The sequence below is a fragment of the Culex pipiens genome, chromosome 3 (assembly GCF_016801865.2).
Source record: "Culex pipiens pallens isolate TS chromosome 3, TS_CPP_V2, whole genome shotgun sequence".
NCBI classification, from domain to species: domain Eukaryota; kingdom Metazoa; phylum Arthropoda; class Insecta; order Diptera; family Culicidae; genus Culex; species Culex pipiens.
In genome coordinates this window covers 24,749,902-24,774,723 of record NC_068939.1, presented here as the reverse complement: position 1 = coordinate 24,774,723, position 24,822 = coordinate 24,749,902, and the positions used below count along the sequence as shown (strand labels likewise).

At 38.1% G+C, this 24,822-nt stretch overlaps 1 protein-coding gene across 1 annotated transcript; it reads right to left on the bottom strand.

The window, feature by feature from the left end:
* Positions 1-35: 35 nt before the first annotated feature.
* LOC120429260 (retinal homeobox protein Rax) lies at positions 36-18,793 on the bottom strand. Its single transcript, XM_039594479.2, has 5 exons — positions 18,314-18,793; positions 8,968-9,121; positions 8,743-8,872; positions 839-926; positions 36-707 (listed from the first exon to the last, which is right to left on the bottom strand). The coding sequence occupies exons 1-5, from the start codon at positions 18,549-18,551 to the stop codon at positions 295-297; spliced, it is 1,023 nt and encodes a 340-aa protein (XP_039450413.1). The 5' UTR covers positions 18,552-18,793; the 3' UTR covers positions 36-294.
* Positions 18,794-24,822: the final 6,029 nt, after the last annotated feature.

Here is a 24,822-nt window from a genome sequence, read left to right as displayed (position 1 = left end):
TTAGTCACACACACACACGCGCCTATTTACATTCGCTACCTCTCTCGGTACAATCCACTTGACTTACTCTGTCAAAACAGAGAAATTCTCCGAAGCTAACCTTAACATTTGACAAAATGGCGGCAAAAACCACATGTTACTTTGTTTGACAGGTGCCGAGGGGCAAGTCAATGCTGTTTTTGCCACCATCTGTCAACTTTCAAATTCACAAAGATTCCGCTCCGTTTTCGCCTCTATTCAATAAGTTAACAATAAATATTGCATCTCAAGCTCATTCTCTACCTAACCCTAAATCTATTTCTCTGCCACGCTTTCTTTGCTAGTGTTGATACTATTGCTTCCAACGCTCAGATTGCTACTGCTGGAGCTGCTCGAGCTGGAGCTGCTGCTGGTGTTTCCGGCTCCGGCACCCCCAGTGGGACTCTCCTTCGGGCTGTTCGGTGGACTCAACCGTGTGTTGATGGTCAGATTTTGCGGGTACGCCGCCGCCCCAAACAGCGAGTTCAGGCCCATGTACTGCGTCAGCAGGGAGTGAAAGTGCGGGATCTTGTAGTTGGGCACCATGGTCGGGTGGATCAGCGGGTGGCCCGAGCCTGGCACCAGCGTCGGATGGAGTCCAAAGTTGGCCGACCAGAACTCCGCTGGTGGGAGGCCCGGGTGGGTCAACTGGTGCGGCAGGGGCAGGCCAAGCGGGAATTCAGGCATTCCTAGGGGAAAAGAGACAAATTTTAGGTTAGACCAAGCCGATAACATCTGCCGCGTGCTGATCGATGTTTAATTGGAGGCTTCTGCCTTCAACACCTTTCGAAAAACGGTGTCCAAACAATGCGATAATTACCTTGGTCGTGGTGTAGAAAAGCAGATGTGTCTCTACCCATGGCTTTTTCTCGTTTGCGCCACTTTGCACGACGGTTTTGGAACCATACCTGCAATTAAACAAGAAGAAAAATCACAAATTAATAATAGCTTTATTGTTTTCCCCCAAAAGAAGATCCACGAACCCCTAAACAATCGTCACGCCCCTCGTCGGCTCAGACGCCACAACGTAATAGCATTATTTCATTACTCCCTCCTCGGAACGCCAAGTGTCTATAATTTGATCCAATTTTCCCATCCATTCGGATCCACCGGGGCGGAACGAACGGCAAAACGTCGTCTCCTTCGTCGCTAGCGCTGACTTCCGGACCCGCGCGCACCGGATTCCGGTCGGCGACGGCGGCTAATTGACGGAGAGTATAACCAATTATTTGCGCCAATTACCCCCGGTAGAGAAATCCCTACTCAATCTTGGGAAATTCCTAGCCCACTTGAGGAGAGAGGATTTTCCGGTGAAGAAAATTGGGATAACTCGTCGCGCCGCGGCGCACCCCTCGTTAAACGTCAGATTAGGACGGCTGGCCGAGCTGTCACTTTTGCGGAAGGAAAACAAAGCAAGCTGCTGCTCCACCCGTGTTCAGTTCAGGTAAGTGAAAGCCCTTTTCAGCTGTGAAAAGACACCGAAGTTGTACGTAAATTTTGTGTATTGTGAACTACCGGTACCGAACATCCGGAAGTGCTCCAAATTGATTCGATTCCTTCAGAAGGAGAAGACCTTAACGACCCTAACGATGCTCGGAATCAATCAAATTCTTCCGACCTGTCGGAGAGAGAGAATCTCCGGAGAATTGCTCTCTAAATTGATTTCCTGTCTCGAAGAAGGCAAATTTACATCTTCCTCCAGCGTAGCCTTCTTGGTCACGCCGGAACGGCCGCGCTGATGACCGGAGCATCTCGAAGGAACCTACTGCACGCACAGCAGCACCTCTCCAGAGCGTAATGAAATGAAATAGAAACAGATCGGTCGGAGAAGGCAAGCTCTGCTGGGAAAGAGCGATTTTCGAATTTCCGATTGGGACTCATTGTTGGCGAGGACAATTGAATCAATTTAGAAGAGGGGGAGGTCCTTTTTCTAGGGCAATTTTCCATTTCTGTGAGGGGAACCGGGGGAAGGGAGGTTGTTTACATTGTGCCTCAGTGTGAAAGGCTTGAAGCCCTCTTTCGGGACGGTTCTCACACGCACCGGGGTTCTGTGTAGGCGCCAAATTTGAATTCTGGGCTTTGGGTTTGTGGTGGCCTGGAGGCAATTTTGTAAATCGGGATGAGGTTATGTTGCTCGAAATAATCGTCCTTTAATTGGACGTGTATGCGGGGAGATGCGTTGGGACACAATCGGCGAGCTAATGACGATCTGTGCGGTTAAATGGGAAAATTACACGTTTTACAGCGGTGGAACGTGTTGATTTGATTAAAATTCAATCATGATTTGTAGGGCAGGGGTGGTTTGACAACAATAAATCAAGTATTTTCAATTACTAACATTCCCTCCTAACAATTACTAACATTCCCTCCTAACAATCTCACTCAAATGATGCGAATTAGGCTTGTCTATCAATTTAAATATGAAAATATCAAGGGTTTAACTTACAAACAGGTAGGGAATGTTAGTAACCTTCTTTAGGGATAATCCACACTATTTCGTTCAAGAAGCATAGCTAATCGACTACAAACAAGACCTCAACCCGAGGGTCCAATTAATCTTTTCTCGCGAATCCACTGGCGCTAATTAACGGCACAAATTTATGCAAATCGCGCCCGTCGTAACCAAACTAACCAAACTGTACGCAACTACCAACTTCCATTGCGCCATTGAAATTCAAATTCGTTGGCCACCGTCTGTCAACGCGATGCGAACCCCTCCCGGTAATTCATCACGTTCTCACATTACAAACGGTCCGAGGCCCGGTTCCGAGTCTCGCACGGAAAAATGTTTATTATAAGTATATTAAAAGCGATTAATTTCATATTACAATTAAAATTAATACAATGTCCATGCGTTCGCCCTATTATCGCTTGCTCTTGATCCTCTGTGTGTACTGCACATTCCCCTTCCCAGTCAAGCATTTTGCCTCTTTTCAATTGTTACGCACGAAACCGGGCCATCGTGCGCGCACAGGGGTTGACAATATTTGAATTTGGAATTTTAATTTTTCCCCCTCGCCATTTCCTCCGTGCAGGGATTTGTCGCCGTCAACCGCGCTCCGGATTAGCCGATGTTTATTGCATGTAAAAACCATGTCGTTTTGGTTCTCAGGATTTACGCGGACGGCGGATTTGCGCGTGGAACGTCACGTCCGACGTGGTCCACTGCGTTTCCACACCGGCAATCCGGAACGCCGAGCAAATGAGCATTTTCGACGGGGGATTGAAGGCTCAATATGAGTTGGAGTTTAGAGATTATGATTTGTAGAATTCTTGAAATTGGAGAGTTTATGTTTTGGAGATCTCCGAATTTTAGATTTGGAGAGTTTACGATTTGGAGAGTTCAAATAATTAGATGTTTAGTAGTTCTTGGTTTTGGAGAGTTTGATATTGGGAGATTTCAGAAATTGGAGAGTTTATGATTTGCAAAGTACTTTAATTTTTTAATGTTTTCGAATCGTCGAGCCCAAGATTTAATTTTTTGTGATTCTTCAATTTGGAGAGTTTGTAGACTTGAAGAGTTTACGATTCAATTTATTTTCATTCAATTATGAAATTAATGATATTATTGTAGTGCTCTACAAATTCAGTAAAAATCATGTAAATTTCTAGACCTCCATCCAACTCTGCGTTTATCGCCCCCTTGGCATCAGATAAAGTCGAGACTCCACCCAAAGGTTCATAATACGATTAGGTCTGTCAAACAGCCGGCTTATCGCACGAAAACACCCTCGACGGCGCTAAAATTCCAGCCAATCCGGTCGCCGCCGGCGGCCAAAAATGCACTTTACGACGACCCAACAAGCTGACATAATTATCTACTTTCAACGTGGGTATCGTTTGCATATCGGGCTACCCCCTCGGGGGTCAAGAGCGTCCCGAACTTTGTGGAAAAGGGCGTCCATTACCGTACTGGCATCAGGTTTAATTACCATGGGCAGTTTTCCCCGAAATTTTGCTAAATTGGCTTTGTTTTTCCCTCCGTGTGTGTGCCACTTGCTCGAGTGACAGCTGCCCCTTAATCGTTGCGTAATTGTGCGCCCGGGCTCTTGATGGGATCGATTAGACGAGTCGGGCTCTTGTTTGCTCAATATCGGTCAGGAAGACCCTTGCTTTTTTCCCTTTGATGGGCCCCGGTTCGTGACGTGTGTGCTAAAACGATATTATTATATTAAAAGCAGATTATGTCCGGTTTTTGTTTGCGTATCCTTTTTTCCGTCGAAGGATGGACCAGTCAACGAGGACGTTGAGGGTTGCCGATATTGTTTTCCGGGATGGTAGGAATTGATTTGATTACTTGCTCTTTAAGGTGTCTTTTTGTGTCATTTTCAGTCATTTTATAACGATTTCTGTCAACTTCAATCGTCTTCAATCGTCTTCAGTCGTCTTCTGTATTCATTAGATGTTTTTGCCGTCTAAACTTTCTTTATTCATCTTTAAACGTCGATAGTCATCTTTAAACGTCTTCAATCGTCTTAAAATGTCATCTTGTCTTTATTCGTCCTCAACCGTCTTCAATCGTTTTCAGGCAAGTTCCAGCCGTCTTAGACTTCAAGGCGTTCTTCAGTCATCTTTAATCGTCTCCAGTAATCTATAGACGTCTTCAATCGTCTTTGGCCGTCATCTGCCATCTTCAATCGTCTTCAGTGGATTTCATTTGTTTTTATTTGTCTTCACTAGCCTTCAGTCGTCTTTATTTTGCTTCATTCGTCTTCAATCGTCTTCAGCCGTCTCAATCTTCAAGACGTTCCAACTCCTTTCAAACAGAGCTTTTAGCAACAAATCAAATCACTTCTTCACTTTCACAACCGTCTCGAGGTGCCGGCGGTGGGGCCACACACAGATCGCCGCCCTCAATTGGCTATTATGCTTTTACTGTTTGTCTTTTTTACTCGCAGCTCTCAGCCCGGAAAACTCCTCCCCCTCAAGTTTTGAAGACTTTTATCAACTTTCAACGCACACACACAAGCGCCCACTAACTTTTGCTCTCAGATTCTCTCCTCCTCCGAGTGGTGAAATCGAGCTCGAGAGCATCCTAACCTAATTCACCTTTAAAATGGGATTGGGGATTAAATTAATTTTCGTAATTGAAATTTTTAGTGGCCACCAGGAGGAGAGGGCGCGGGTGACCACTTCAAACAACTGAGACGAAACGGTTATCTTCTTCGCCGGATCGATGTCGATAACGATGGGTGTATTAAAAAAGGATTACACACTTTGGGCACTCCAGGGAGATGTTCGGTCCAGGGTCATGTTTGAGTTTCACACATTTCACTCCGAGAAAATCGTTTTTTTAAGCTCATTAAATCCGATCTAATTGACATCGTTTGATTTTTTCAATTGCGTCGGTACAAACTGCCCATACAAAAGCGATATTTTGTTACATTCAATTAAGATCGCTCGGTGAAAAAAAAGGGGGTGAACGCGGACACGTGTACGAAACGATTATCTATTGTTCGACGGTCGTTTTTTAACTCTGCGCACGGAGAGCTACTTTCAGGGACTCTTCAAATAAATATACGGTGCCACTAACTGCCCTGGTGATGAGGGGTGCGATGCTATCAAAAAGCAGCTGACAACAGAAAAGGATCGTGATGGTCGGAGGGTGGGTTTGAGAGGTAGATTGGCTCTTAACTTGTGATGGATCAATTTAGGGCAGTAGGGTGGTTTTGGTGAGTTGAAATAACAGTTTGAAATTGTATTTTCTTGTTAGCGTCACCATACCTCTAACACCTCATACCTTTAGCGTCTCAAGCGTCCCACGCATCTAAAGTATTTTCTCTTGAACGTTTCACACCTTTAGCGTCTCACGCCTCTAACGATTTATGCTTTTAGTGTCTCAGACCTCTAACGCATCATGCCTTCAGCGTCTCATGCTTAAAACGTTTAATACCCTTAGCGTCTCCACCTCTTCTCAAGCTTCTATCACCGTATGACTTCAACTCCTTATGTCTCAAGCGTCTCTATTTTTCTGTTTAAGATTCCTTCCTCTAGATACTCATAACATAAACGTTTCAAGCACCACGATTCTAGCGTCTAACGCCCCAATTTGGAAATAAATGCTCGTGGTGCTAACATTCATGCTAGAATATTGTTAAAATTTTCAGATCTGCTAGAACGCCGTGACTGGGTAACATCTCACGTCTTTAGCGTCTCACGCTTCTAGCATCTAACAAGTCTGAACTGTCACGCCTTTGGTCTGAAGTCTCTAGCGCCTCACGATACTAACAACATCTTTTCTTCTAAGCGTCTCACATCGTAGCGTCTCTAGCGTCTCACAACAACAGGGTGACCACTCAAATCCTATTTTCGAATTTCCGATTTTTTTTTCGACTTTTCCAGTACTCAAATAATAAACATTTTTTAAGAATGACTAAACATTATTATTTGAAAATAGCATTTGACAAAAAAAATCTATTCTTTTTGATAATTCAAAAGACTATTTCCGATTTTAGTAAAAGCAGAAACTAAATGAAAAATTAATTTAAAAAACTTCAAAAAATGGAAGTACTCATTACTTTGATTGAGAGTAAAAATATAAACGATTAATCTTTGGAAAATAACCGAGGGCTGTTAATTGTTAAAATTTACAAACATAAAGTTTTTGATACTTGGTTTTAACTGGAAATCGAAAAAATGACAAAATTTTTTAGATTATTTTATTGATTTTATTTTTGATCCAAGAACGCTTCAAACATGATAAGAGTTTGCGCAAATACTACTTCCAGTCTCTACCCCCTCCCTCTATTCATGGACGTAATCTTTGAACGAGCTCTACCAGTTAGGAATTAGTTTGAAAAATGTTTTTACAAAGTTTACTTACAATTTTGTAATTTTTCAACATATAATTTTGCATAAAAAAATGTGTGAAAATGTGAAATTCAGAAACTAATGACAGTTTCACGAATCTCTTATGTAAAATTACACATTTTTCACACGTATGTGACCAGGACACCGCAATTTTTTTGTGTTAAAAAATTTACCAATACTCCAGAAAAGTTTATGGAAATCTAACAATTGAAAAATATATTCAAGCAATGTGACAAAATGAAAAAAAATCATAGCATTAAGCTGGCTATTGACGTTGAAGTTAGGGTCTATTTCTTTTGAGTTTTAATAAGTTTTGTTGTTGTTTTATGATAGATGTTACCTCATGTTTGATTCACAAAATAGAAACTTTTTTTTATTATTGAAATATATTTTTTTCATAAAATTATTTTTATTAGGTCCTTTTCGGTACTGGGACCTGGCTAGGACCGAGTCGGCTTTTGTAAATACATTTTTCTCAAAGCTAAGATAATTTACAGACGATCTTGTGATTATTGAAATATATTATGAAAATAGATGTCAAATGCATGCCATCATTATCATCCAATATTTATTAGGATGTTTATAGTCTTAAATAGCATTTCGCTTTCGCATTCGCATTCGCACGGAGATGGTGATCTTAGCAGGTTGCAGACTGGATTTCGTCATATATGTGTGATAATTGTCCGGCCCAGGTTACTTAGAAATTGATTAGAGGGAATTAAAACCAATTCTACCAGAACAGGACAGGTAGCACCGTGAGAGCCTTAAATAGCATTTTAAGACTAAAATAGATTAAAATTGGAACCCTAAACTAGAAGTGAATTGAAAAAAAACCCGACCTTTTAACAAAAAATACAGATTCTCGACTTTTCCCCGATTTTTGATGGATTTTGAAGAATTCCCAACGTTTCCGATTTCCCAACTTGACTGGCCACCCTGCAACAATGTCATTCATAAGCTTTTAGCGTCTCACAACTCTAATTTTACACACTTTTTCGGTCCCAACCTGGTCACAGCACCTAAAAGGACCTAATAAAAATAAGTTAAGAAAAAAAAACTCTAATTTTACACACTTCTTTAGCATATCACGCTTCTAGCGTCTCACAACTCTAACGACTCACGCTTTTAGAGTTTGGCGAGCAAGTCTGCATCTTCCACGTATGCTTCCAACTCCCATCTCACTGAACCACCCTAACTTTTTCCCACATGTGTGCAAAAGTGCATGACGAGCGCGCCGAATGAAAGCCGGAAATCCGAAATGAGAAAATTAGCCAAGTAAATTTGCGTCATTTTCCGGACCCCTCCCTCCTCACTACCCCACCCTTTTTCCACCAAGGACACACAGCTTTCCCGAGCCGTCGATTATGTTATCGCACTGCACAACCGAATCGAAACCGTCGGGAGGACTAATGGCCGCCGAGGCGAATCTAACTTTAATTGCCCCATAATTGCAATTAATGTGCCAGGACGATACCAGCTGAAAGCATGATTTAATTAGCTGTGGAGCTGCGCCTAATTGTTGCGGGCTCTCGGAAGCACTCTCTAGTGCTGAGAAGCCCGTTAATGGGCCGTGCCGCTGACAACATTGTAATGGGTGCGCGGTGTTGAATGGGCTAATTGGATGAGATTTGCGCCCGAGCGAGTGAGATTTTTGTGTTTGGGAGAGCCAATTACGGCTGCTGCGCCGCCGGGATAATTGTTTTGGGTTTTTACCGGCGTGATTGGCTCTGCTTTGGGATGAGAGCTAATTTACAGCTTCTTTCGGGAAGATTGCATACAAGTTCTTCTTAAAAGATTCAAATTGCATGCAAGTAGAACGATTCAGCACCACGACATCTAGTGGTGAGTAGCATGAACTGGCATGGTTCCATGTAATTTTACTAAATTTCACATTTTTGAAAGAACTGTACTAACCTGAACTCTCGCTTCGCTCAGATCCAGCCGCATCGCCAGCTCTTCCCGGGTGAACACGTCCGGATATTGCGTTTTCTCGAATGCCCGCTCCAGCTGGTGCAGCTGGAAGGTCGTAAACGTGGTCCGAGATCTATCAAACGAAATCAAAACGAGAACAGCAAATACAAAAAAATAGAATTAATCTCCCACTCTGAAACAAACAACTGAAAGCCGATTGGGACATACCGTCGAATCTTCCTCGGCCGGCCCATATCGTTGGGGTCACCGTCCATGCCGTCCAGATCGCCCATGATGGGCATGTCGTCGTCGTTGTCCACGTCGACGCCATTTTCGTGCGGCTCCACCGGCGAGTCCTCGCGTTTTAGGGACGAGTCCTGGTCTGCGAACAGAAAAACAAACAAAAAGCATGAAAATCAAATAGAACGATTATTTGTCTAGTTTCAAATCATGTTCACCTAGCAGTGAAAATATTCGGGTTTTTTTTAACTAGAATTGTTTTTCAGAATTTGTTTTATAAAAGTAACAATATTTCCACAAAAAAAGTCATAAAATTGAAGTCCCCGTAAATCCTTGTCTGCTATTTCCCCAAAACGCACACACAAAAAAAGTCCCACCATCGAAATCGTTTCCACTTGTGCGCCAATTTTTGTGCAGCTCTTCTCGAAATAAATGAAACAAGAAAAAAAAGCTGAACGATTTCGTTCATGTCCTTTCGACATCCGCCGACATGAACGTCAGAGATAAAAAAAACCCTGAATAATTCCCAAATCTATATTAATTCTATCGTTATCCTCTTTTCCTCGAATCAAAAATTGAAACATCGGTCCAAGCAGCGGAGAGCCACGGCGATTTTTTCCGAGCCTGAAAGCCCCAATTAAGCAATCATCATGCGGGACGCGTCCCGGGCGCTGCGCGATGTATGGAAATCCGTAACCGGTTACCGAGTGAACGTGGGCCAGGTTACAGGACGTTGCCGGTCGTGGGCGATTGCTTTTTGCCTTCCTCACCTTACTGAGGAAAGGCTATAAAATCACTCGAAAAATGAACTTCTTAATTTGATTTCGTAGATCCACCTTCACGTATACCTATCGACTCAGAATCAAATTCTGAGCAAATGTCTGTGTGTGTGTGTGTGTGTAGGGATGTGGGTCTGTGCACCAAAAAATATGCACTCGATTATCTCAGCACTGGCTTAACCGATTTGGACCGTTTTGGTCTCATTCGATTCGTCTTGGGGTCCCATAAGTCCCTATTGAAAATTATGAAGTTTAGTAAAGTACTTCAAAAGTTATGCTAAAAAAAACGATTTTGGCGTATGTCCGGAAGATTGTAAAAAGGGTGGTTTTTGTAAGAAACCCTGTCATGTTATACATTTTCAGAAAGGTATTAAAAAGACCTTTCCAATGAGCCTAAAACATCAAGGATCTGACAATCCTATCAAAAGTTATTAGCACTTAAGTGTTATTTATACACTTTTTGGAGTCCGGATCTCAGATATTTCAATGAAAATGATGTCCGGGTCCATCATGCGACCCATCGTTAGTTAGATAATCGAAAGACCTTTCAAATGAGCCCAAAACATCAAGGATCTGACAATCCTGTCAAAAGTTATTGACACTTAAGTGTTATTTATACACTTTTTGGAGGCCGGATCTCAGATATTTCAGTAAAAATGATGTCCGGGTCCATCATGCGACCCATCGTTAGTTAGATAATCGAAAGACCTTTCAAATGAGCCTAAAACATCAAGGATCTGACAACCCTATTAAAAGTTATTGGCACTTAAGTGTTATTTATACACTTTTTAGAGGTTTGATTTCAGATATTGTGATAAAAATATTGTCTGAATCTTCCATGCGAACTATCGTTGGATAGGTATTTTTTATCAGACCTTGCCGATGAGCCAGAAATATTGATGGTCTGCGAACCATATCAAAAGAAATGAGTAATAAAGTTGATTTGTTAAACATGTTAAGAGGGAATGTTGCTATTTTTACTGAATGTATTGACTTTATGAATATGAGGAAGGCACCAACCACCTAAAGGTGGATTAAGTAACGTTTTTTTATTTTCGTTCTCAAAAGGGATACTGACGTTGGGGCGGAATTGGCGGCCATGGAAAGGATTAATCGTTGTGGAAGAGTTATTTTTTTGCAATTTTGTTTTCCAAGGTAACCAAATAGCTCTGAATGTTTCATTACATGATAAAATTTATGTATTTATTTTTTAAATATTATTCTCACAGAATCGAAAACAAAAATATGTGAGATTATATAAATAATTAAAAAAAAACAAATTATTCGCTCTACAGCATTGCCTTGGCGTTCTCGATTGCGAGATTCCTACTCGAAACTAAGTGCCCGAAGGCTTGATTGTTGAGGCAATTGCAAACCTCTTTTTACACCTTTGCTTCCATCCACCCCGGGATTCGAACTGATGACCTTTGGATTGTTAGTCCAACTGCCTACCAGCGACTCCACCGAGACAGGACCCAGGGAGACGACTCCTGTACCTGGACTGAGCTAACGACCTAACCACTAGGTTAGACCGGGACCAACATTTACTTCCCCATCCAACGGAAGGCGTGATCAGACAAATCTCGTCTCGAAAAATGCCACCGGGACCTTCTTTGATCCCAGAAGGTCTCGACTGGGTGAGAGGCAACCACGCTTACCCCTACACCACGGGTCCCGGCTAATAAATAATAAATGACCAAAATTAACCCTCTGCTGCCAATTTTTTTTTTCGAAAATTTAAATATTCCCCGTTAGAAACTTTTGTTCTTCAAAAAAATTACTTCTCTTGTTTTATGTTTTTAATGTTTCATTTTTAGTATTTCAATTTGCTTTTATCTTGTTTAGTTTATGTTTGTTCTTGGTAGTATTTGGTCTATTCTACCACCTCCTATCATTACATTTCGCCTATCTAATTTTTTCATGTTTTCACAGTCACTTTTAAAAAATTTTTGCTTGTTTTTCACTTTCTGCTATAGAATGGCACCGATACCATTTAAATTGTAAAAAAATGCGTAGAGGCATAGTCTGGGACACTAGAAAAAATACTGCATACTTGTTTTTACTTAAAATATAGGAAATGTTAGCAAAATACACAGCCAAAGTTGATCCCTACAAAAATAAATTTTAAAAACATTGGCAAAGCCTCATAAAACAAGTAAAATTTTCAACCCATGAATTTTCTATAATTTTAATAGTTCTTCTTTCCAATGCATATTAATGATCAAAAATTGGTTGAAAATGTATTTTTGGCGATTTTTCAAATCGAAGCTCATCATCTAGCCATAACAATGAAGTTATCAGCAATTTTAATAATTTTGAATACAAAAATTTGCATATGCAGAAAAAAAGTTCTGAATGTTACATCATTAATGATCATTCATTAAATATCATTGAACAGCAATTCCCCACGAAAACAGCATGATTCGAAAAAAAAAGTTCTCCGATCGGGCTCAAAATTTTTCTGGGGGTTCCTTGGCCGAAATAATTAGACCCGTATTTTTTTTGTTTGGCCATTAGGGTGACCTACGCCGTGTTAGGGTGGTCCAAAAAATGGCAATTTTCGTCGATTTTCGCAAAAACCACTTTTTTCAAAAAATGGTGGAGTTATGTTTTCACTACTCTGAGATACGATTTTTTGAAAATAAAAACTGGGGTTTTCGACGCGCCCCGCGCAAAAGTGAGAAAATGACGAAAACGGGAAAAAATCAACTTTTTTATATTATTTTTATATTTAAAACATATAAAAATTTTACGCTTGTGTTGTTTGATACTCATATTTCAAATATTAAAAGTTTAATTATTTTGAAAAAAATGCAGCACTTTGTAACCATTTTATGTTTTTAAACTACAATCTCTAAGGCCGATGCAAATATTTTTAAAAGTTTTTGTCCCTCGGCTCTGGCCGGAGTCGAAGGGGGGGGGGGAGGCATAAAAATAAAAAAATATAAATATTAAAATAACATGCCATAGTTTCAACATTTGCATAGAAAAAGTGTTTAAAAATGTATTTTACACTAGTTCAGTTGTTTTGCAATAAAAGTTTTCAAAAAATGTAAAATTTGCCGAAAACAAAAATTTTAGCGAAAAAAAAACTTTAGCGATAGTAGACATCGAAAATTTTCAAAAATTCAAAAGATTTTTAAATCAACCCAAACATGCTTAAAATGATTCTTAACGCAGGGGAATTCATTTAAAATTGACTTAAATTTTCATAAAAATATTGAAGTTTTTTGAAAAAATATTTTTTGCCCCCTGATTTTTCGGTCTAACATTGAAGGGGGGGGGGGACAAATACTTTAAATAAAATTTGTACCAGCCTAATGTAGGAAAAATCAAAACACAAATTTGCGTATTTATTTAAAAAAAGCATTTTATTTTACGGGTCGAAACATATAAAACGCTTTGTAAAAAATGGTTGTTTACAGATTAAAGTATTTGATACCCTTGTTTCAAATAATTAAAATTCAAATATAAAAAAATAACATTTTATTTTGCTAATCAAAAAATAAAAAAACAAAAATGTAAAAACATTTAGTTTTATTGGTATAGTAAAAACATGTACAAAATTTTACGACACAATATTCAAATTGCAATTTTTTTAAACTATAGCATCAAAAAATGAAATATTGTGAAAATTTCAGACATCCTATGGGTCATTCCAGGTCAACTGAGTACACTTTTGGACTCGACCTTCACCGATTTGGACCAAACTTGGAGGGAACGTTTATCTATCGATAGTTAACAGAAATCCCAAGTTTGGTGCTGATTGGACCATCCCTCTATTTTTGGCACCGCCCTCTTTTTTGGCGATTTACTAAAAAACTTTTTTTTCTTTTAATCATAACTTTGCAACTATTTGAGCAAAAGACTTTCTACAGGTTGCATTTTATAGAAAATTGTCCAAGGAATTCGATAAAAATAAAATTTTAACCCTTAGATGCCCACTAATATTATATTTTAACGTTTTAAGTATAAAAATTCAGTTTTGACCAATTGATTATATTTTTATTTTTTTTATTTTATCACCATCGTGTTCCCCGGACAATTTTACATAAAAATCAATGTAGACTTCAAACTAAAATGAACTATTGACGAGATACAGCGATTTTATTGAAAAAAGTTTGATTTTGCGCAGCACTCGGAAGTTCATGGTGTACTTTTCAACAAAAAGGAATGAATCTCGCATAATTCGGTTTTTATATGTGAGAAACTTATTTCGGATTTGAATTCATAGTACAGAGTGCAGTGCAAAATCAAACTTTTTTCAGTAAAATCGCTGTATCTCGCCAATAGTTCATTTTAGTTTGAAGTCTATATTGATTTTTATGTAAAATTGTCCGGGGAACACGATGGCGATAAAATAAAAAAAATAAAAATATAATCAATTGGTCAAAACTGAATTTTTATACTTAAAACGTTAAAATATAATATTAGTGGGCATCTAAGGGTTAAAATTTTATTTTTATCGAATTCCTTGGACAATTTTCTATAAAATGCAACCTGTAGAAAGTCTTTTGCTCAAATAGTTGCAAAGTTATGATTAAAAGAAAAAAAAGTTTTTTAGTAAATTGCCAAAAAAGAGGGCGGTGCCAAAAATAGAGGGATGGTCCAATCAGCACCAAATTTGGGATTTCTGTTAACTATCGATAGATAAACGTTCCCTCCAAGTTTGGTCCAAATCGGTGAAGGTCGAGTCCAAAAGTGTACTCAGTTGACCTGGAATGACCCCTATACTTTTAAAATTGAGTCATATTTTAAAATATAGGTGTTTGGTACAAGTTTAGAAGATTTTTATTGAATAATTTCAAGTAAGGAAGTAACTTAAGATTAGATTAGATCGTCAGTTATCGCCGATATTTTCTGAATCTATTTAATTTTTTTATAATTTTGGTACAAACATTTAAAAAGGCTTACAAAATCAATATTAAGCTCATTTGAAATATTGGCCGTCATTTCAATTTTTTATTTCACAATTCCCCATTTTTTCAGCACTGAAAATTAAGCCATGCTGCAATTTTTTGTTAAAATCAATCTTTAAGAACATATTTCAAATGTTTTATGAATTAATTTTCGTTTAAAAATTCTATTTAATACTAGGCCATTCATTCATTGATTTTTTTTGCAAATTTTTGGTAGTAACAAAACTGCAATAATGTTTAATGCATTTTTATAAAGCTTTTTGTGATACCTTTTGCTTAAAAAATTATGAAAATTGGGCTTGAAATTTGAAATTTTGTTTTTTTAATTGCGTTTCCCCTCGACCTCGAAGGACAGACAAAAACTTGAATAAATTTGAACCAGCCTTTTTTTTAAGTACTTTTCAATGGCTTAAAAGCTGCAAGCTTTTGTCCCCTAAAACATATAAAAATATTTAAAAATACGGATTTTTCAAAATAGATTTTTGATAAAAAAGGCTGGTTTTAAAATTAGCAAAAAAATCTTAACTTTGCCGAAGACTTGTTGTCTTATGTCTAACCGAATAGAAAATTTCTCTAAAAGGTACAATTTTTTTGAATATTTACGTACCATTGACGGACAGCTGCAAAAATTGTATGGAGACTTGCATGGGTAAACCAATTGCTAAAAAGGGGAAGTCCCCCAACAACCATTTGCCAACAAAAATAAATTTTATATATTAAATATTTTTTCTGCATTCGAACACAAAACAACAAACTATTTTTATGGCGACAATAAAAAAGTTTACGCAATGTCACCAACCTTCAAATTTAATGATTTCAAAGCATATTTAATGTATCTTATAAGTGATCTGATTTCACCAAATGTTGTTGCGCCCTGCAATTCATCCCCTTTCCTTTCAATTAACATGATAATATCACTTGAAAATCTGTTCCATTTAAAAACACACACGAAAACATACGCAAAGGCCAATTCCCCTCCAACCTAACAAAAAAAAAGTAGCTTCAAGTACACAATAACCAAAAATAAAAATGCAAAAGCATCCCAAACAACTTCAAACGCTGCTGCCTGATGGTGTCACCCGCTGCGTACTGCCTTGTTAAACCATAATTATCAGTATATTAAAATCCCCTTCATCGCCATCATCGCCGTCCTCAACCCTCGCAAGATGGTTTCGTGATACGTATAAAATCGGTTATTTTCCCCCCTGAAGCAGCAGCAGCATCACATGACGGTGTTTGGCATTTTCAATCGATCGAACAACGGAAAAGTGGAAAATCAAACAGAGGTTGGAAAAGCCGAAAAGCTTCCCATAATGATTTCAACTTATTTTCGCGCGAAATTCGCTGCTTCGCAGCAGATTTCCAGCCCAAATTCCCAGGAAATTAAAAAAAAAACCGAGCAATCTCTCGCTGTGTCAATTTTCGCCTCTTGTTAATATGATCATTGCGGTTTGGTGGGGCGCAATTTATGGCCGTCACCCCCCTCAAACCCCAATTAAATTTCGATTGTTGACAAATTTCCCGAGTTTGGCCGGGAGTCAACAAAAAAAAAAAAAGATCAAAGAAACGGCGGATTTTTTGTTCGGAAAGCCTTCCGGGGAACGCGGTTCCCCACGTCCCCATTCAGTGGCCAAATTGGCAGCCAATTATTGGAATATTTTTATTCATATGCAATTATCCGAGGATCAGACCGCGGGGGTCGCGCGCGTTCCAATTTGGTTCGAAATTGATAATGACGATGACGACGTTTTTTTTTCGGGGGTCTGTTTGGGAAAATGGAAGCTGATCCCCCGGGGATTGTCGGTCAACCGCAATCCTAATTAATCCTTTCCCGGGCTGAGTGGCCAGATAGAATTTGACACAAAAGGTATGCGAAATCTTCTCAGGTAAATTTCGTAGCCATAAATGCCGGAGCAAAGAGGCTTCTTTGAGGGATGAACGATGGAATTAGGACAAATTAAGGGGCAGATTTGGGTGCCGTAAATGTGAGTGAGATAATCGGGCGGGATTTGGCAAGGGGGCTGAAGAGGGTAATTTGCAAGTACTTGGCACTTTTTTGAACGTTTAAATTATTTTATGAGTGAAAAATCTCAAGTGAGTGCGAAAACTTATCACAAAGCTAAACAATTGAGAAAATATACTTCTTCAATATAATATCTGAAGAAAGTTGTCAACTTTGCGAGGATTTTGAAAAAAAATTCGCTCTTTTAGGAAACAAAATTAATTTGGTATATTTTTCTTGACAATTGTATATTTATGAGACTATCGTGGATAAAAATTTCCAAATATGACATTGGAGTAATCTGTCACCATTTCCCGATATAATATCATCATTATTTTTAACTTTTTGTACTCAAATTTTCATTTAAACAATGCTTCAAAATGCGTTTTGGATAGTACCAACAAATTGAAAATCACCTTGTATATTTTTTTTTAAATCGGGAAGAAAGTTTGATCAATTAAAAACTAGTTATGAAAATGAGTCGCTCAGCTGAAATATAGCATAGCATAGCATAGCATTACGGGTCTGTATCACGCTGTAGGGGGTGCCACAATGGTCAATAATATTCCTAGACAATTTGATTGTTGGCTCAGCTTCATGGGCTGAATATATATTATTGATTTAATTTATAAGCAAATCAAAGCAAAACTATAAAGGTCAAGACGGATTTTTCTAATTTGTTTTATTTATGTTTAAAAAAATGTATAAACTGTAATATTTTAGAAAATTTTATGATTTCAAGAACGAAATATTATAATTATCCTGAAATATATAAGAAAGCAACCAAACTGATAATCAAAAATAAAGTTTCATAAATTCGAGTAACTAATTAATTTGAAATATTCATATCAAAAATAAGTTAACTAAAAATGTCATTGGACACAAGATTTTTTTTAAATTTAATTTACAGAAAAAAAAACATGAACCTCTGAACCCAATAAAGAAAAATTTCGTTTTGTTTTTGGGAAAGTTCAAATTCGTGTCAGGAGTCACGTTGGCACTTGCGTCCTTTTGAACACTAATTCAGGATTTAATGACTTTTAAGTCAATTTGAAAGAAATGTATTAATTAAAATAAATAAATCAAAGAATACTACAAGTAAATCATTAAAATCCTAAAGTGCAATAATGCCTTCTCTTAAAATGTAGATTACTTTTTCAAAACAACCAATGCGCCATGGGTTTCCTATGTACATTTGACCTTTTGATAAATTAAGCGAGAAATAACAAATTTCGAAGAACAGAACTTAACCAGGTGTATGTAATCAAATACAACCCAAATGCAAATGTTTTTATTCCCCGACACATTTCCACCCACGCATAATCTACTCGGACATTGACTGCAAAACTGGCTGATATTCCCAATAAACCCCCAATGCAATTGACCAGGAATTGACATGTGTACCAAGGGTAATATTAAAATAACAATAAATAATCACTTCCAACCATCAACCTCTGACTTCCTAGAATACAATCGAACCGATTCTTCCTCGAAACCCTCCGTATAACTGGGGGAAACATTCGACAATTGATTTATTAGATTACGATTAGCCAATTGAACTCCGCCAGCTGTCCCAACTCCCACGATAAGCCACCTACTTCCTTATCAAACGTCACTCTGCTCGATCAACTCACCGTTATTGTTGTTGTTATTAACGCTAATACTGTTGTTATTGTTATGATGGATCGCCGCCGTCGACCCGCCGTTAGTCCTCAGGTGATGGTGGTGGTGGTGGTGATGATTGCCCAATATCTGGTCGATACTGTACACGGCGCGCGGTTTCGAGATCGTGCTCTCCTGCAACGGCGAAGGCCGCAGCACGTGGTGATGGCTATCGGCCGGCATACTGGCCACCAGATCCCGCTGCAACATCCGAAGTCACGAACCCCTTCACTATTCACAGCGATTCACAGAACAATAGTTGGTATCCTTTTGTAATTGTTTTTTTGCACAGGTCCACAGAAGCGTTTCACAATTACGCGTTTCACGATTGTACGAAAACTGACTCTTCGCACTCCTATGCACGATTTTCCCCAAAAAAACACAAACTTTCACTAAATCCCAAAGCCAAGAACCATTAACGTCCACCGTCAACCACGAACTGAATGCAGAAAGCCACAGCTCATCAAATAAATATTAAAAAATAATAAAAAGAGGGTCCCTCGATGAACTCACGCACACACACTCACACCCAAACACCCAAACCCAAGTATCGCCCAAGGCAACTCACACGCACGCACGCAGTAATGCCTTGGCGAGGGGTAGTTTTTCTCGACCTTCTCTGCGGGGCTCACACCTCGTTCTATGCTCGCGCACTCTCTCTCTCTCACTCTGCAGAAGTGGGTGTAAGCGAAAGAGCATCGAAATCTATGCATGTTGACATGACAACATTGCCCCAGTATTGGTGAGTTCACCAAGTGAGAGTTCATTCGTTCGCCGTCGGGCCGTCTCGCTCCCGCCTCAACTTCTTGCTCTCTCACTCACCGGGAAGATGGCCAAGTAGGGGCGGATTCCCACCCTCACACCAGCCACAGCCTCCTTGGAAGCTTCTTCGGCTTGGTGTTGGTGGCGGTGGAAACAGGTTACTGTGATGATGTTGCTGATTTGTCACTTTACATTAAATTACAGTACAATAACGTTGGAGCACGTGTGAACTTTCGGCGGACACGTGTCCCACCGGATTGGGTGCTAATCAATCGGATGAAGCACGATTGATTGTTTGGGGAAATACATGTTAATTATTGAGACACCTTTTTCAATAGGATCGCGGCCATTGCTGGTGTACATTATAGTGGACACGTGTTGAAATGGAAAAGTCGAAAATAGTCTTCCGTGACTCAAAAATAGTCTGTACAGCACGATCACTTCATAAATCAACAATGAAATAAAAAAAAGTACAACATTCCTTTATTCTAGGAATTTTTTTTTACTCAATAAGGAGGCTGACGAGTTGAATTCGATTCCAGGTTCTGTATAACGTCATGATTCGAATTCCCGGACGCTTCGAAACTCGGACACTTCATCTTGTTTTATCAATTATTTGGATATAAGTTTGCATTATGAATGTCAAAACTGTGTTATTTGATGAATTCCAACATCAACTTTCATTTAAAGTTTGTTTGAACGCTGTAGTTAATGCCAAAACAATTAAATACAATAAAATTTTAAGTTTACCAAAAATGCGAAACATTTCACTTGAAATATTTCATAGGCTTTCGAAGCACCGGGAAGGCAAAGCAGAAATTTATGGTTTCGATTTCCTTAAATTCTAGCAAATTTTTATATAAACTATCGATTGTTTTAATGTTAACAGCTTATTTGAGACCTAAAGAATGCCATTCACTAACATTTCAGTCCAAATTTGTGCGATTCATAAGTAAAATCGAGTGTCCGGAATTCGAAGCAAAAGTGTCCGGATTTCGAATCAGCTTTTATCAGTGTCCGGGATTCGAAGCACAACAAGTCATTTTAATTTTCAAATTCTGATGAAAAATTGTTAGAAAAGACATATTTTGCATGCATTTTCTTGAAACTGACTGTTTATACTACGTCCTGATGATATTTCTACATTTCCAACTTATTACATGATTTTTTGCCAGCTATAACAAAAATGATATGCTACTAAGTGTCCGGATTTCGAATCATGACGTTATATTTCACGATTCCAACGTCTACTCCGACTTCAACTTTCGAAAAATATATTACTCGACCGACTACAACTCGAACAACAGCATGCAAAGTTGTTCATACTTTGCAGACTCTAAAGGCTATTCTTAAGATTCAATTACTCCGACACCGGTTTTTCAGAATTTGCTAAATTCGACTTGGACTCGGACTCCGGGCCCTAAAAAAGACCAGACTCCACCGACTCCGGCTCGAATTTCGCCTCCGACTCTACAGCCCTGTGAAAATCTATTCAAAAATGTTGTTGAATGTTGAAAACTGGCATAGAATAATTTACACTAGTAAAGTTAATGATGAGGAATTGGAGTCTATAATTGGTAAAAAGTTGAATTTTGCATGGAATTTGTTGAATCAAAATCAGAATTACTGACAATCTTCCATTATCTTGATGATGTTTGTAAACAGTTTATCGTTTTAAACAAGTTTGTCGAACTCCAATTAAACGAAAATTTGTTGTTCGCAATTTTCAATGTAAGATCGGGCCTTGACCTAGCATAAAAGAAGGTGCTCCTTATATCAGATGCAGAAATAGACATATTAAATCAAAAAAGATTATCTGATAAAGGATGAGTGAAAACAAAAATTAAATCACATTTATTAAGGGCAATCTGAAGAGCATATTGGAAATGCTTACGAGAACGGTTTAGTGCAAATGCACCATACTTATGAATAAATTCCTTCGTGGTTCTCACATCCATGAACACAATTCACGATTACCAGAATTGATTTCTTTCTGTGTATATGATATGATTATGAATTATATTAAAAAAATAATAAGTAATCGAATCAGAGCATAATTTGTGTTAATAAATACATCAATATAATCATTTTTTTTTAATGCCTATACAGTCCAAACTCGATTATTCGAAGTCTAGATCATCCAAAGGTTCGGACCTCGGATAATCTAATTATGAACATCTTGAACAGAACATTTATTTAGTCGTTTTTTTGTTTTCTTTCTTTTAACATAAAATTCCAATTCTGTGACTCCATTTTAATAAATTTTCAATAGTTGACTGTCTAAAGAATAACAAAATATTTTTATTTTTAATATTTTGACCAATTTAGATTTAAAAGTTCTAAATCATTTGAACGTAGCTTAGGGTTAGTAGGTACTTGAGCTGAACAGTCAAAATAATTAAAAGGAAAAAAAAGATTAGAGGCAGTCGGATAATCAAGTCTGGACCTTATCTGTTTCTTTTCAAGATGCATTAGTTGTATGACATTATCTGTGAATTGGATATAGCAGATTATTTACTGACATATTTTTTAATTTATTTATGCATGGAGAATGGCAGTGTGTGGCCGAATGGTTACGCTGTCCGCTTTGTAAGCGGATGATTCTGGGTTCGATTCCCATCTGCTGCAACCTTCCATCGGATGAGGAAGTAAAATGTCGGTCCCGGCCTTGGTTGTTAGGCCGTTAAGTCATTCCAGGTGTAGGAGTCGTCTCCATGCCATAAGTACAAACAACACACCAAACCAAGCCTACTCCGGTGGAATCGCTGGCGGCGGTTGGACTCGCAATCCACAGGTCGTCAGTTCAAACACTGGGGTGGAAGGTTCCTTGGAGTAGAAAGAGGTTTGGGTGCTCTCCCCATTCAAGCCTTCGGACTCCTAGGTTCGAGCAGAAACTTGCAATAGAGACCACAAAAGACCCGGGGGTCGTTAATGCGGATGGTTACATGGAGAATTGATTGGAGAATTGATTTGATTGGACTTTACTTTATTAGTGTAATGATTACAATTACTGAGATATAGGTGCCATGTTTTGTTTCTCATGTCAAGTATATGATTTTCACAATGAATGTTATAACTAACTAAAATACCATAAACTGGGGGTAACATTGATAGGTTGAATATTGTTCTGCAAAATGCAAATACGAGCCTGGTTGAGAAGTGTTCAAATTACTTCTTGAAGAAGTTTGCAACAAATCTTGAAAAGCTTTCAAAATTTGTTAACACTTTTTTTGAAATCATTGATGACTAGAATCAGATGAATATTCGAAAAGTTTAATGTCTTCCTTGCTGAAAATAAGTTTGGTTTTGTTTGACAATTTTACACTAAGAAAAGGTTTAAATTATTTCTAAGTTACAAGTTGAAATTGGTTGAAAAAAAAACTAAAAGTTTCTTTAAATTCATGGAGATTTCTAGTAGACCTTGTTTCTCAGTAAATTCAGATTTTTTAGAATTCCTTACCCGCTTTGATTGGCATTAAAATTTTATTTTTTATGAAATTAATCAATTTCTAATTAATAAAGATCAATTTCGAAACTTTTTATTCGCTTAACATCATTTTTTTAGGCTGAAATTTGTAAGAAACACAGTAACTATCAAAGTCAATCCTAATAACCGAAATAAAAATAATAAGGCCGTTGCAAATATTTTTCAAAGTTTATATCCCCCCCCCCTTCCTTCAAAATCGCTCCGAAAAATCAGGGGGTAAAAAAATATGTTTTTCAAAATAAAATAAAATATTTAAAGTAAACAGATATCTAATCAACGATAAACATTTTTAAATGCATTTTCCCGCGTTTTAAAACAAATTTAGCATGTCTGAGATCGATCAAAAATAGTTTCAATTTTTGTGGAATTCCAATATAAAGAATGAAAAAAAATATGGAGCCTAACATTTCAAAAGGGCACGTAACTTTTGTGAACAATAGTGTATCCCTTTCACTCAAATGACAGTTTACATAAGGTGTGAAAGGGACACACCCTTGTTTAAAAAAGTTATGTGCCCTAATGAAATGGCAAGCACAATATCTTCAATACATGGATATTTTGAAAACTAATGATTGCAAAACAAGTGGACAGGTGTGAAAAGCATTTTTTGCAATTCCATCGTGAAACTACTTACTTTTCCTGTCATTCTTGAACGACGAAATAGCCTACTTTTCTGTACCAAAAATAACAGAATCGAATAGCAACACTTTTCAAAATAAATGCTGAAAAGTTGAACTTTTCAGCATTTGTTTCGAAAAGTAACACTTTTCAACATTTTTTTGATTTAAACGATTTATTGACAAAATACATGAAAATTTGACAAAAAATTTCACTCAGTGTGTGTTTTTTGGAATTGCAAAAAATGTTGTATGGAACTCGTTGCAAAACTTGATTTTTTAGCACTCTTCGTATTTATCCAACTCGGTGAACCTCGGTGGATAAATGTACGACTCGTGCTGAAAAAAACCTCTTTTTGCAACTTGTTGCATAAACTAGGTACTATTAAAACACTTTTTTCATTCAAATGTTAATACCATTTCTTGTAATTTCAATTTTTATATTTTATTTTTTGCCCCCCCCCCCCCACCCCTCCCTCGATTTTGGCCAGAGTCGAGGGACATAAACTTTAAAAAATATTTGCAACGGCCCAAAACCATTTAAAATATTATCAACAATTTGGAATTTTAATGTTTGATTTTGTTTACCAACTATGAGAAAATAAACCACGAGCATGACAGAAAAGATAATTGTAAATTTTAGAAAGAAAAACAATCTAGTTTATTTTCCGTGGTTTAAAAAGTAAAATTTACTTTGATCAAATGATTAACAATTTTCAGAAAATGTCTTTAGAATGGTGCTTTCCATTGAAAGCACCAGAGTTCCATTCAGAATAAAATTGAATATTGTTTGTTGTACTGTTTATGATTATGGCACCACAGAAGTGATAATTACCGGAAGCGTGGTAAAGTTTGAAATTTCCCCATTTGTTTCCTGTAACAATAAAAGATATGTTTGTGGGGAAAAAATCGTTTCCTAATTAAGTATCATAAATGAACACTTTTCAACGGTACCCTACACAACTGTAAAGTACCTGCATTTAAATGCAGAACTTTCTCAGAGATACATATAAAATAGTTAACCCTTTCCTTTATAGTGTACACCACCACAAAAAGCCCCAGTCCAGACCATCAAATCCGGTCTTATCCGGTCCAAAGAATAACACAGACGCACGAAGCTTAAGACGAATAAAACACAGACTTGTGGAGCCCCGGGATGGACATTCCAGCGTTCCCGGTTCCAGCTCGGTCTCGATTGCTGTAATCTTTTGTTGTTTCGAGAAATTATTGCGCTTCCCCCTTTGGGTTATTCTAGTCGGTCTGGGCTAGGCGAAACTGTAAATGTTGTTTTGATAAGACTAATCTTGACCGCAAAATCCTCTTCCAGAACCATTTGTGCTGCCATTGTCGGGCTGGCAAATCCCCACCAGGAGCAAGGGGCAATAAAATTCCAACGTGTCCGGGGTCTCGAGACGTGTCCGAGGTAGGAAACTGTCTAATCCTCTTCGTCCGGGGGTAGTAAAGTGTGAAGCCCGACGACACTAGTCTGGATTCGACTTGCGGTGTGGGACGGCTCCAGCTACTCCTGCTCATTAATTTCCATTTTTTGAGGCTTTGAACTTTTACGACCCAAAAGTGACTTTTGGGCAAAACATTGCAGCAACCCTTTTTCTGT